This window comes from Apaloderma vittatum, unplaced genomic scaffold (genome assembly GCF_000703405.1).
Source record: "Apaloderma vittatum isolate BGI_N311 unplaced genomic scaffold, ASM70340v1 scaffold7767, whole genome shotgun sequence".
NCBI classification, from domain to species: domain Eukaryota; kingdom Metazoa; phylum Chordata; class Aves; order Trogoniformes; family Trogonidae; genus Apaloderma; species Apaloderma vittatum.
The window spans coordinates 111,631-126,873 of NW_009727834.1; the positions used below are offsets into that span (position 1 = coordinate 111,631).

At 39.2% G+C, this 15,243-nt stretch overlaps 1 protein-coding gene across 1 annotated transcript in view; it reads left to right on the forward strand.

Moving 5' to 3' along the window:
- The window catches only part of ARHGAP28 (Rho GTPase activating protein 28), a 71,304-nt gene that overhangs the window by 41,418 nt on the left and 14,643 nt on the right, over positions 1-15,243 (forward strand). The window contains exons 3-5 of the mRNA XM_009873833.1: positions 4,101-4,318; positions 9,757-9,844; positions 11,743-11,900. Coding sequence (XP_009872135.1) covers positions 4,101-4,318; positions 9,757-9,844; positions 11,743-11,900 — 464 coding nt within the window. The remainder of the gene's footprint in view (positions 1-4,100; positions 4,319-9,756; positions 9,845-11,742; positions 11,901-15,243) is intronic.

Here is a 15,243-nt window from a genome sequence, read left to right on the forward strand (position 1 = left end):
CAAGATGTCACTGGAGAAACAATAATTCAGTCTGTTTGGGGGCTGGTAATTGTAATTGGCTTCTGAAATAAGGTGTTTTTTTGCATTGATTTTACCTGTGCCTCAGGAGGATGGTTATGGTGTAATTCAGAAAAGTGAGGCACTAGATGAAAACTTAATCTCTAGCATTAAATGAACTAAACCGAAATATATAAAAGGACCAAAAAGTTCATTTAAAATAAAGAAATGTGAATTTTCTGTGTTTTGCTAGAATATAATGCAGAAGCTATGAAAGTCTTAAAGCATTTTTTAGTTAGATATTGTTTGGTGCTATCAGAAGTGAAAACTGCCTGTTTCTCTGAGACTGCTGAATTTAGATATAATTCAGAGAGTAGGTAAGCCTGAATATACCGATGCCTGTATCATTCAGACTCCCCACTTGTCAAAATTCATTCATTCCTTGTACAAACTGTGCTGAAGGTATTTCTACCTCATTCTGTTACCTAACAACTTTCCCTCTCCTTTTTTTGTAATGTATTTCGAAAAACATGTAATAGCCTGCACTAACTTGTTGAAATGCGGCTTTGTGTTAGATGATTTGATAACATTCGGAACAGCAGTTCTCATTTTTTCCCAGTTATGACCCCACTTACAAATGCATTATATTGTGCAACACAAAATACCAAGTGTTACTAAAGGATGAAACTGAATTTCTTTCGAGGTTGTGACCCACTGATAACTGCTGCAACCCTTTTGTGAATCATGGCCACTAGCCTGTTAACTGCTGATCTAGGGATAGATTTTGAAACAGTGGTGTGTTCTTTCCATACAATTATTAACACAAGTGACGGTGTATTTCTTACCTTGACATGCAATGGGATGTCATTAATTCTGCTACCAGGAAGAAGGGTGAAAAGGGAGGAAAGCAATCAAATATGTAATCAGTCACGATAAGCACCCTACACAGAGTTATCTAGCTCCAACCGTATACCTTTTCCATAGGGAACTGCTTCTACTCACAAGCTCCCAGCAGGGCTTTCCTGGAAGCAAAACAAGACTTTCATTCACCAGAAGTCCCAGTCTGCTATGAGTGTTATGGTCCAGCAGCTTAAAACCAAACTGCACTTCTCTGTGATCTCATATAAAAATAGATAAAGGTGCAACAATGAAGATCTATGGTTATCGCTATCGGAAGGCAGAGAGCAATCCCCTTCAATCAGTTTGACCTCGCTGGGAAAATTCCTGTCTGGTCATGCTCTCTAGCTTGGAGACCACAGAAAGAGATTGCAGACTTTTCCACGTCTCCTTCATGCACCTGTCATCATGAACCAAGTGTCCCTGACTTGTCTGCACGGCCAGGGAAATGTCACATATCTGTGAGTTAGCAAGCTGGGTAAGTTAGTAGAGCAGGTCAATACAGGAGCCCATTTTCCATATTTTCAGAATTTTTTCCATCAGTTTCATCACTGCTGAGATAAATTTTCCCAGCAGTATAAACTCTGCTGCAGTCCCATGTCACCCTTTGCCTGATTACACCTCATTACATTGCATTGATTTTTTTCCCTCTGTCCTGAATTAAAAATGAGACTGTAAGGTAAAATGCAATACATCTTCACACTCCATTTACCTTCATAGCATTGTTTTAAACACATATATATTGCATGCACCTACGCACAACCAGGCAGTGTTTGTCCTAGTTATTAACTTCAGGAATATATTCAGTCCGGGATTATAAATCTTGAAAATAAAAGTGAGTTCTATTAAGCTCCTAATAGGATAATACTCCTTGCCAAGGATCAAAGCACTGAAAATCAATGTGGAAGTCCTCAGGACAAAAAAACCCCAAATATTTGTCACTCTTTTGAGATGTCTTTGAGAGGAAGAGATGAGAATCTTTAAGAAGGAAGCCAAAGGGTTGATAGCAGCCAGGTTGAAACCACAATGCTGGCTTTTGCCAGACCACAAGTGCAAGGAGAAGCTGTCAGCACACTTAATCTGTTGACATTAGTGACTCCAGTCAAGAAAGAACAAAAGATCATAACAAGTGATATAAGGGATGAAAATATAGGAGAAGAGGAAATCATGGGGTATTTAAGATGGCAGAGATGTGTGGAACTGCTTTAAAATTTATTGTTGCGAGGCTGGGATGTTGTGAGTTATTTGAGATTATATCTGAAATTCAAAGAAATTCTATGAGAAAAAAGAGAATTATTTACCAGAGGGAACCCTCTCAGTCATCTGTTTGTCTTCTGGAGGAGCAGTATCAAACACGGTATCAAGACCTTTCTATATAAGTAGCTACCACTACAAAAATAATGTTTTGTAAAACAACATTTTTTCTTTTAGCTCTTATTTAAACCTAGTGTCATAAAATTTTTGAGTTTTTTTTAATGCAGAAATTCCCTCTCTTTAATAGTTTTGCTCCTCTCGTTGTTGTCATTATTTCTTAGCCTATTGTTTGTGAGCGGTTGGAACAGGAAAAGGGCAAAAGCCAGAGAAAACAAGTCACAGGGGTGGCTGGTAAGCAGGCAGAATTTCATGTCTGCTTTACTATTTTTCATAGCACCATAAAAGCTAAGTTTGATTTTTAAAAACAATCTTGAAAATAATATGTCAGGACAAAAGCCAAAATGAATGTAATTAAGAAATTGAAACATGAATGGATGTGGCTAGAGTAGCAGCACATGGAAATGAAGAGACCTTGCTAGAAAGAAGAGAGAGGACAGCAGGACCATAGGTTCAAAGCTTACAAAGAAGGGAAAGGAACCGCCTGTCATTCTATCTGTGAATACAGAAAGGAGCGAAGCGGAGACAAGCTGTTTCACAGGATGCAGAGCTGGTCACACCCCTGTGTAACACAGAGCAGAGGTTTTAGAAGCAGATATTTTTGTAGACCTTTGTAAAGAGACCAGCAGTTAACAAAGAAGTCAGTGACAGCACATATCTAAGATGCTTTCATTTGGCCTTAAGGTCCAGCCCTCTAATTTTCTCTCTTGTGTATCTAACTGCCCAGTTGCAACAAACTGGTATCTATCAATCTGCCTGCATTCTGGTGTCAAGAAGATGCAATGAAGGGAGAATGGAAATACCAGCCTGGCATTAAGACCAGTGCTGGGAGAAGAACAATAAGTGCATTGACTAGTTGTTTTATAGAACATGCCGCAAATTGATCCATTTCCTATTTGACACATTTATTTGTAATGTAACCTCTTCAGTCAAGGCTGGAATGCAATTATTGTCTCAAGCAGCATATTACTGAGCTAGGATAGTTCACAGAAGTAAAATAAAGGACTTCAAAATCTCCTACGTGAATAATCTCACTATGGAACTAGTTGCAGTGTTGAATCAGTTGAGAAACAGGTATTGAACAGGATTCAAGAAGATATTTGTCACTAACGAAGTTATCAAGAAACACTGGGGTGTAGAGTGTTATCCAGTCTCTAATTATCAGAAATCTGGCTGATACCTAGCATTCAAGGATAGCTATTTCTGCATCTTCCACCCCTACATGACCTCTTTGATGCCTACCCTACCTGACCCTTGCTCTTTAGAAAGCAGCTCTGGCTCTTAATCACCTTGTGCAAAACAGGCTATTGGACTAGGTGGACATCACACTTCTTTCAGTGTGGCATCTTCACTAAGTGCCTGATTACCAGCTAATACTTTGGAATCTCAGATCTCATCCCTAGAGTGCAAATACATTATTCTATTGTATATACCAATTCAGTATTTTTGCTTATTTTGATTGGAATACTGATTTAATTTCCACTTGCCTAACTGTAGAAATAGTACCCAAGGAGATTCATTGAATGAGGGGTTAGTTGTAGCAACCTTGCTGTCTCAGGCTAGTTACTGCCTCCTTCACACAAGTTTGTTGATGCACCGGTTAAAAATACCTTTTCGGTTCTTCTCATAAGCTTCTCCTGTGCAGACCCTGCCAAACTGAAAGTCGACAGTATATTGACCAAACTAAATTAGCTTACACTTGTGGCCTAAGAAAGATTAGAACTGGAGTCTTCTCAAGGTAAAGGCTAAAAAAGTGATCCACCATGCCACCTCCTTTCCCTCAGCCTCATGTCCCTCCTTCGTCAGGCCTGGTAACACGGTCTCTTCCTCCACAGAAGGGGAGCTGGAGGCAGAATGGCTGCAAGATGTAGGCTTATCTACGTTGATATCGGGAGCTGAAGAGGAGGATGGCCAAGCCCTGCTGTCCACTCTGACCAGAACTCAAGCTGCTGCCGTACAGAAGAGGTACAACACCTACACTCAGACTCTACGGAAGAAGAACAAGCACACGGTCCGGGATGTGCGAGACATCTTTGGCACCAACGACTCTTCTGTAAGTAGTTAATGCATCCTAGCAAATGCTTTTGAGCTTCATTTTCATGCATTTTGCAAGTAGCTTGTCAAAGCTTCTACCAGGCAGGAATTCTTTTCTGCTGACAATGTACAGACATTCAGTAGCACTTCCTGACGCTAAGTCTGGACTTTTAATGTTGCATTTACTACATTTTCGGAGGAAAGGAAGAAACCAAATAATATACATGGTGCACAGTTTTGCAACTAACCTGTAACAAAATGTTGTATCTGTTGCCAGCCTTCCTCCTGCAATCTCCTATCAAGACTAACATTTACTCCTTTATTTTTTGGAAATTGGTGAGTTACTCTTGGCAGCTTTTCAAATTCTTGCTGGCTTCTGGGGACAGTTGCTATTTACTCAGCAATCTCAGTGGTGAAGTAAAACTTCTCTAATGAAGCAACTGGGGCTCAAATATGCATAAGCAATTAAACACCTGTCGGCATGATTGCAACTGGTACACTGGCAGTTACATTTCATTTGCATAGCAAATGAAAATCTATTAACTGTTCATTTACTTCATGGCTTCAGAAATGAGCATTACCTCTGGGGGTTTCATCCACTTTTCCCTGAAGATAGCTCTAAATGCACGGATTCCTGTCCCTACACATTTTGATTCTGGTGAATGCAGTCAACTGTGTGTTTAGTCCAATGCTCAAAGCAACATGCATGACTTGGCATATGTCACTCCTGATATCTTAGAATGGGAGTTGCCAACAAGCTCACTTTTCAAATTAATATTAAAGGCTTTTTTCCATTACAAAACTCTGAGAAACTCTTTTTTATTGTGAAATTGCTTTGTCCTTTTCTAGTTGTACCATCTTCTCCTCAAGGCTTGGCATCCTCGATTTATTTAAACCAAACCAAACCAAAACAAAAGGGGAAACAAAATTACAAAATTGTAGCTGCATAGCTGCATAGCTATATTAGAATTACAAGGATATAATGATTGGGCAGTTAACTTACTCATCTCCAGCTTAAATATCTGGGCTCTTTTGAACCTCTTGCACATACCCCACAAATATATTCAGAAGCATCCAGTAGTTTCCTGTGAGCAGACTTTCTTGCATGAGAAATCATCTTGCATGTTTGCATGAACATTAAAAAGTTGATGGCACTTCTTATTATATTAGCACACTTCCAATTCAAGTATTTGTAAACCTTAATGTGTTTAAAATTTTTTAAAAGCTTTAATTTCCTAATAAATTTCAGTCAGACAAGCAGATGTTGTACCCATTCTCTCAGATGGGTACATAATTCATGTGATTTTTGATCTGCTTAGTTTTAACCTCTGCTTCTCACTTGTTAAAGGAAACAGGTGCTTCAGAGCCATTGCCCTTTAAATCACTGTTTTAACTCCTTCAAAATTCATGTCACTCACTAGTTCTGCATTGTGAAAGTCTGAAAGATAAGACCAAATAAGTAATTAACACTTCTAATTCTTCTGCCCACAAAAATAGGCAGTTTTACGAGGTACTTACCTAAACATTAAACACAGATACACAAATACAGCTGCAGAGCACGTCATCACCTCCCTTCAATGGACTGACAAAGAGATTGTCTTCCTAAAAACCTGCAAGGTTCCCAACACCCTTTTGGTATTCCCACTGAGCATTGCTCCTAATTCTGCTGCTTATTAAGGGATTTAGAAACTTTGTCTGAATTATCAGCTCCTCAGGGATTAAACACACTGCAGGGGGGCTTGTGCCCTGACCTGAGGGTTTCCCAGGAAGTCTTTGTAAGGACCTGAAGCAGTCCCTCTCCTTCTGCTGCCTCTTTGGGCATAGCTCTACAGCTTTTGGTGAATCTTTGTGATGAATCAGTTTGGGAACATCATCTGCATTAAAAATACCCAGCCAAAAAAGAAGAGCAACTGGCAACAGGTAGGGACAAATGTTTTCAGCACAGCTGCTGAAGAGACGCTGGGAAAAAGACTGCTTGAAATTACATGTTGGAGTTTTGCTTTCCAATCCTGCTTTTCAGTTGGGAAGGGAAGAAGTAAACACGTTGCAAATAGCAAAACAGCTCTAATTGTTTCACATAATTCTATAATCTTCCCCATTAGGAAGATGGATTTACACCTTCTTCCCAACCGGAAGCCTAAAGGGATGGGTCACAGGATGGATTATTGCCTTCTGTGGCTAATGATAAAAGGTGATTAGCTCACTAGGGTCAGCTGAGATGAGATTTAGGGGACCATTGAAGAGGCATAAATAGTTGTCAAAGAGCAAGGGGGAGAGAGTTTTATCTGAGTTTTCTGTTCTCAAAAAACCTGCCTGCTAGATGTTTTGCTGTTATTGCCTGGTGGTCAGTCAGCCTCTGTGTGAGTCAACACAGGGTGAAGGGTGCTTTTCCCTAATCCTGCCTCGAGGTCCACCTCCTCAGGGCAGGAGTGTTCCCTTGACAGCCCAAGTCCACTGAAAGGAAAGGAAATGAAGCCGTATTTTCTTTCTTTTTTTTTGGTTTGGTGGTTACTGTGGTTTTTGGTTGTTTTTCTTTTGTTGCCCACCTTGGAAAGGTGCCGTGATCCCTAAGGGCAAAATGCAGCACCTGCTACCTCATCCCTCCCAGAGTGATACCTTAATGGAGCAGCCTGCCCCACCTGAGGTGCCTCTGCTCTACCTCACAGACATATGCAGCAGGCTACACTGACAGCCACACTACCATGATTTAAATTGGATGGTTTATTAATCACAGTGGCCTGATTTTCCTTCCTGCTGGTACCCTGCTGCTTCCATCAGAAGCTATCAGCTCTGCTAGTCCTCAAAGCCAAGAAAAATCAACTGCAGAACACAAGTCGAGGGGAAGAACATTGATTTTGTTATTGAAAGGAGGAAATAAAGCATCGTGCTCATTAACAACCCAACCCTGTATGTTGTGATCAGCAAATACTCAAGAGTTTCAGGAGCATTTTACTTGAGCAATGCATGAGAAAATCGTGTCCTAATTAAAGAAGAATCTCTAACCCAGAGCTATTTGCATGAAAAAGCATTTGCGATGACAGTGCTCAGAAATATGAATATATCCATGCAATATATCCAAAGCATGAGCAGTCTGTATCCCAGCCAGAGCTATAAGGCTATCCTCCTTTGCTTTTATGTCTCTGAGCTGCAGGGCAGACAATAAAATTTGGTCACTTCAGTGCTCCAATGATTTGGTTTTACATCTTCTACAATGAGTGTAGCTACTAAAGAACTATCTACCTCATCTTCATCTTTTCCTTGCTCTTCTGGTTTCCTCTTCCCATTGGAAATTCCTGTGTACACTGTGCCAATAAACACTGGGTTCATTTTTATTATCGGATAATGAAAACTGTCTAATGAAGCACTTTCAGTCAGAAACCAGGAAATGAGTAGTCTTGCCTTTGCTGGAGCCCCAGCCAGATGAATAAAGCTCCCTCAATTTAGTTAAGGACACAGTTTTACTCCTGGCCTTTCATATTCATTAAGACATAAGCTTCTAAAGTTTTTTAATGTTCTTTTTCACTAAAGAAATAATTTGGATCTTTAAGATTTATGCGTTAAAAAGCTTTTATTCCCAGTCTTCCCCTTCTTTTTATCATATTATCCTTAGATTTTAAAAAAGTTGGGGAGGAGGGTGTTGGTCCTGTTTGGAAGACATTTTCATGGAAGTGACATGGATTCTTCATATGCTTTCACTGTAGAGGCTAGGAAATGAGAACAAGAATAGGACATTTTTAGCTATCCCAGGTATTGCACATGGTTTGTGTTATCCAATTGCCACAAGCTAGAGAAGGCCACAGGCTGTTGCAAGCATTGCTGGGTGTGAAGCTGAGTTGTGCTGTCAGCTGCCCTCTGCCAGCTCCATCATGCTCGGCTGGACCTGGTTGCTGCACCTTCTTCACTATCGATTCCACCTGTGTAAGAAGGATGGAAGGATTTTTTTCCTTAATAAACTTGACTCACTGTAAATCTCTTCTGAATACTATTCACAGGGTCAGACATTTTGCACAGTGAAAGTTGATGAGCTAGTTGCTAATGTTTACCGCTAATAGCTCCATCTGGATCTTAAGCAGGAGAATAACTACTTTTATGTTTGATTCTCCCCTATTGCCAAGGCAAATTTAATCATCCCCTCCACTTTGATACTCCCATCTGAAATTTATAACACGTTTTTGTGTCCTAAAACCTTTTGTGCAAATGTTAAGGGATTTTATGATAAAAGTGTCCTAAAATTCTCCTATTAAAAAGCATCAGTGGTACTTACAGTTTTCTGGCAAAGGAAGTTTGTGTGACTCAAATCCTGTTTGTTATCAAGTTTATGGGCATTGAATGGGTTCTCTCAGGAGAGATTTTATTCATGTTACATTTGACTTTGTTACCCAAATAGCTCAGAGGATAAGAGTGAATAAAACAACTGCAACATTATTTCAGCATTCCAATTGGAAGAGTTGCCTATCTTTTAAATACCTGATAGTTTTTAGCATGAATGATGCTCCTATGCATTGGCTACAAAGGGGAAAGACAAAATTTTTGCCTTGAGGCATTGCTGCTTGTTGATAAACAGACAATTTAGCAATTTAAAGAGCAGCTGTTGGGGCTTATTGAGGCCCTCAGCTATGAGTTGAGCTGGAAGGCTGGGGCTGAACCATCAGTTTCAGAGGGGGAAGATAGAAGGTTTGAGAAAGAGGGGCTCAGAGAGTTCCAACCAGGATGGAAAGGACAGCAGAAAAAATTACAAGACTGGTTTGGGATGTTGTAGTTATTTTCATTTTCAGAGCATTTTTTAAATTCCTCATGTGATACCCACTGGGTTTCTGAGCCCCTTTCTCTGCTTGTGCCACACACAATTTCCTGATTTTCACACAGTGCAGAGTGATTTCTGGAAAGAAAGGGATTTGACTATAGAAAAGGTCTTTTCTTTCCCCTAAATCTGTTTTTGCAGTTCATTGATAAAGTGCTATTATATAACCTATGGGAGGACATCTGTCTGTTAATAATTTGCTGCTGCCCAAATCCTGAAAGGCGAGGAACAGCCTAATTTCTCATAGGTGCTTGGTAGCAGCAGATATTTAACATATGTCAGAGAACCCTCAAAAAGATTTGTGGCCAAAACGGTTAAAAGCAGGATGGATTAAAAACTGATGAGGACCTTTCACTTAGCATAATTATGTACAGCAATTTACCTGATTAGCTAAGTCATTATGTAAGGACAGGACTAATTAGTTACAGTGAGCTGCAGTATTACTGACCTCAAAACAATCCAAATCTGTGCAGCCTGGGGAAGATTAATTCTCAGACTTGGCTATGAAACGTGTACTCTGGTGAATCACAACACATTGTTTAAACTTGACAAAAGCGTGTAAGCTGAGAATGATACACTGTTGCTTGAACTGTAGCAGTTTCTGTCCATAGACGTTTACCTTCACTCCAGTCTGATCATTTTTCCTTGCCTATCAGCCCACATTTGAGACAGTTCCAGTGTCACCAGTTCCTTCTAATGGTATCCAGCTTCCTGGGCAGAAGCCAGTTTGGAAATCAGTTAGCTGTGAGTATGCCAACATGTAACATTTCCTCCTAGGAAAACGATAGACAGAAAGATCCTTTTGTGGTTTAGAGGTTAGTCCCCTCTTTTCACGCTGGGGCCATGCTGCATATATTTCCTTAAAATCATTGTCAGTTTATTGTCATGCAGGAACCAAAGTTTCCTGTTCAAGACCAGTGTTGTACAGACACAGACTGCTGCCCTTGAGGCATCAGTATTTAAAAAGTACTGATTGTTGCAAGGCTGGGAATGTAAAAATAATCTCTAAACAATATGATGCGGAATTTGTCCAAAACATGTCAGCAGTGTATTTTCTTGTTGCAAATCATGACAAGGAAGATGCATATTTCCTTCACATTTCTTCTCCAGCACTGCAGAAAATGTACTATTAGAAAATTATAATTTCTCTGCTTCTGCCCTATTATTCTGATCTACTAGTGGTGTTATTTTGGACGTCACATAAACACTTTGCCTTGACAGTGACTGACAGTGCTAATGAAAATCATAGCACTGCTCTACTGGGTATCTGAGTAACTGTCAGCAGCCTTCCGCAGGAATGTCCATCTCTTATTTTGAAAACTGTTCCTATAAACATTGTTCAGGGCTTAACTAAAGTGATATTAATACCTGAATTCTAAACTAGTCCCTTAGATGTTTACCTTTGTATATAGTGCCACAGACATTTTCATTGGTTGCAAAAGCTGCTCTGCTGATACCTCTGCTCCATCCGCAGCTGTACCTGAACAGATAGGGAACCAAATGGCCAGGGGTACCATGGGCGGTCTGTGGTTCCAGGTCCAAGGGTAGAAAGAAAGATGGAAAACATATTAAATGCCTTGGCCATTAGGCAAAATCTAAGGCCACAGTTCAAAAGCCGAAAGCCATTTAATGGCAAAAAAATATTTAAGTCCCTGTATCTGTAAATGTATTGATTCAAAAACCATGGGGCATGTAAATGTTTATAAAACATGTAATTTTCTTTTAATTCACTTTCTGATTTCCATGGCTTTTGAACGCAATTGCGTCACGTTAATAAACTCTTCTCTGCAGTCCTGGGGGCTGAAATTTTGGTTCACTTCAATGAAAATTATGACTCTGTTCAACAACCATATGAGTCTAGGAGCTGGATCTTAATGGAAACCTAAAAAATTATCCTGAGGTGTGAGAGATCAGTTATTAAAGTTGGCAGCACTGGAACTCATGTTATCACACTTTGGACTCCATGACAATAGGGTATTTCTGTACTTTGTTGTACTGATTTAAAAAATTTTCCACTGGCAACCACTAATTTCAGTAGGAGACTAAATTTTAGAGTACAGCAATAAAACATTTTGCAGTATCTGCCAGAAATTCCAGTAGATATAGTGTTTTTCAAACTGGAAGATTGTACATTGCATCCTGTTTTTTGGTGCTACATACCTAAACTAGCAACTAGAAGAAATATCTGTATGTGAGTATATGAAATATATGCACAATGTCTTATGATTGTAAATAAGTCAACAGTGACCTGAGAAACTGTGTCAACAGCATTTTTCTGTCAGGAACTTTTATTTTTAATTGTTCATTAGACAAGGGCCACCACAGTTTGCTGGCCTGGGTAGACAAGGATGGAGTACAAAAACTTGATAATTCCTGATAAACAGGAAGTTCCAGCTTGACTAACTTTCTCACGAAAAGCAACAAGTTAAATAATCTAAAATGAAAATAAGGATTTTATTTCTAAGGGGTTATTTCCTCCAGACAAAACAGGAACATGCTGTGGTTTACACTGAAATTCCTCTTTGAAGCACTTCCTTTATTACTTTCCCAAGATTTTTGTCATCTTGGTTCAATTTTTTAATGTCTTTGTACTAAATGCAAGCATACATTCAGCATTCATATATAATTTCCCTTATTTCCAGCTAATAGCTGTCTAGACTGCAGACTAGATAAAGGCAGCCCATCCGTAACAGAAGAGCTCTCCTATGAGGTCTCTTTCTCAGAATCCATTACGATCCTTCCAAAAACGCAAGAACAGCTGAAAAACCAGAGATTCAAAAAAGAAGATTCTGCTTTGCCCGTAAGTTTGTTCTGGACATGTCTCCTCAGTTGTTTTCTTTAATGCAGTAATTTCCTGCTTCATATCCCTGGCACATCAGAGTCTGTTAACATACATTAAGGTCCTCTGCTATATGTGCTTTAGAGAGAACACCTGCTGTGCCTGCCTGCCACTTGTGACTGACTCCCAGAGAAGCAACAAAGCTAATCTGGATATCTAAACCTGATTTTCACTTGTACCCTTCACAGATTAACATGTGTCACTCAGTCCACAAATATTGCATCATCCACACATTTTTCACATAGAAATAAACCAGTTGCTGGCACTAAAGTTGGCAATTATTTTTATTACTGGTCTGCTTTCCTACTTTATTAGCCCGAGATTATCCAATTTGTTAACACATGGATTTAAAATTGCTTTACAGATAAAAGGAGCAAGGAAAGCCTTAGTCCTAGAGCAGTGCTGATTGCCTTCAATCAGTATTCAGTGCAATTACGTGATAGGAGATACCACATGGATGGTTAAAGAAAAGTATATCATATCATATCATCCAGCCAGACATACACTGAGCAGTTGTGTCAGTATCTAGAATTACTTCCTGAAGTCAAGGAAGTTGATTTTCTACTTTCATCAGCCCTCACAACTTCCATTAATGAAAACTGGAGCATTAAGTTTATGCTTCAGATATCACCTTTTTAGTGAAATGTATGAAATAGCTGTAAATTATTTGGAAGCATTTCCTGTGTGTCTTGACATCCCGAAATATTCCAGAATTGTTACTATCCACACAGACATTGAATTCTCTGAGAATTATCTATTTGCCCATCTCAGGCACCACCAAGGAAGAAGAACCTGAGATGCAGAAGCTTCCATGTTGAAATAAGGGATAAGACACCAGGTAGATTAAAACTGGTGTGAAATCCCTGTGCTTTAGTGTGTCTGGGTTATTTTATTTTGGTTTTTTTGTAATGAGGATGACTTGATGTCCCATGGAGAGTAAGGATATCTCTGCATTCATCATGATTTTGGCAAACTAAAGGTTCATCCTTGCTCCTTGTAACAGCAAACCTAGTTTGCCAGTCTTCACTATAACACACAAACATGGACACACAGGGACGCAATTGTTCTCTGCAACAGCTCAGACAATTTCCAGTTGATAGAGCAGGGAAGCTGGTGGCAAACAGGGGAGATAAGATGCCACATTAAATATCACAGACCTGTGGATGCATAATTGATCGGTATTAGAAAAGGTCAGTGTTGTGCTGGAGCTAAACTATTCTCCATGCAGAACATCATCGTGTGTGCTTGGGAGAGTACGCGAGAAGTAAGCCAGGTCAGCACAGACAGAGAGTTTCTGAACACAGTTAACAATCGTAGCTGTTGAAGCTGGCATTTCTCTCGCTTCATATGCTACCACACACAGTACTTGGTTTTTTCCATAACGGCTCAGCCTGTAATGGGCCACAGCAAAAAAAAGTAAAACAAAAAAAAAAAAACAAAAAAAACCCAAACACCTCTTGCTCTGTTACACTCTGAAGGTGTGTTCCTCCTTCCTCAAGGAGGGCCAACAATGCCAGACTGAAGTCTACACAACACTATTGCTGTTCCAGGGCAGATTCAACACATCAGTGTAATCAGCTTCATGGATGGCTGATACTGAGCTGAACAGAGAGAGATTACGTATCATAAAAAAATAGCATAATAGCATGTGCCTTGCAGCTCCGTGAAGGACAAGCTCAGTATCACTGTCTGCATAGGGTTACATGCAACTTCCCCAATGTGGGACCATAATCAGTAAGACTTATTTGAAGATATTAGAGAACTAAGAGTCAGTAAGCATTTCAGGTTACACTGTATAGTTCCAGGTAGAAAAAAACATGTCACACAATATCCGACATAATCCTTGGCCAAAACACTAATAATCGGGTTCCAGGATAGCATAGCCTCCCTCAGTGCTGCATGTTGTGACTCCACTGTTTGTAAGAAAAATCGCCAGAAAATTATGACACAAGACAGAAGAAAAAAGGTCCAGCCTCAAACCTTGTGTTTATACCACATCACATCATAGTGATCATAGGAGTCAAGCAGCAGACATGGAAAATCGTTGTAGCTACCCTCTGTAATTTGTTTTGGAGTGTTTGTAGATTTTTCTTGGCAAACTTTTTCTTTCTCCCCTCAAAAAAATATATGTATACTGTGTGATTTTTTCTTATTTTCAAGATGATTTATTGTGCTTTGACTGCTTTTTGACATTTTTTTTGCATGACTAGAACTAAAGTGCATAGATATTCTTTAGTATTTTATTTGTCTTCAGAAGACTACCCTCCATGTATCTTTTGTTACATTATTAAGTATAACAGTGGAGTTGCTGCATTCTGGGCAGGGAAGATTCCGGCTTAAAATGCCCCAGGTAGCCTGTAAATCAGTTAGTCCATCCCCTACACACTTTCTACCCCGATTATGATTACCGCCTATTGAAATACCATGTGCAATGTGATCTGGGAAGTCCTAACTTACACGATCTAGATGTGCTTTGTCCTCTCTTACTTTTGAAATTTGGTGTAAGTTTAATTCTTTTCTTGTTTACTTTTTTCTTAATCTGTTTGATTGGCTTAATTTAAAGAGGAGTTAAACATATTGAGTACAAAATTGTTTTAAGAAGGGAGGACTGAAATCTCTAGAAACAAAACATTATTAAAGGTTGCATTTCCACTCAATTCCCTAAAGGGAGGAGATTATTTGTAATTCTGTTTATTTATACCTCTGACTAAAAATTACTGGTTTAAAGTACTATTAAATTTTTAAAAATTGCACAATACGAAAGATCCACATTTTTTTGAAAAGCATGGTTTTTACTATAACTTTGTTATTATGTCTAACAATTATATAAAAAATTGATGGGTGGTAATTCTTTTTGACATTTGTACAAATGCTTCTGTCATGATGCAACATTCCTGGCTTTGGTCCATGACACAGCAGTTTCTAAAGTATGTAGACATCTTCACATGTACCCAAATTACTGAGTAACATTTAGTTCAACTCTACTTGGATAAATTATTTCTTAGCTGCTGGGAGTCCAGTTTCGAAGCCTAAATGCTTCTTGAGTAATAAAAATACCCAGTAAACTGTCAACTTGACATCAGGACTAAGTGATTTTTCTTCTGGGCTTTTCCTCAGATCTTGAATTTTCTTATAAGACCTCATAGATTAATAGTAATATGCAAAGCAGGCATGGATTCATTACGTGCACACAGTCATGACTGATATACAACCGTATCCATGATGAAACATGTCAGCTACTTCAATAGCTTTCTAAGATGCTCTGGGGGAGGCAGAAGCAGAGCAAAATGTAACATCCTGCTGA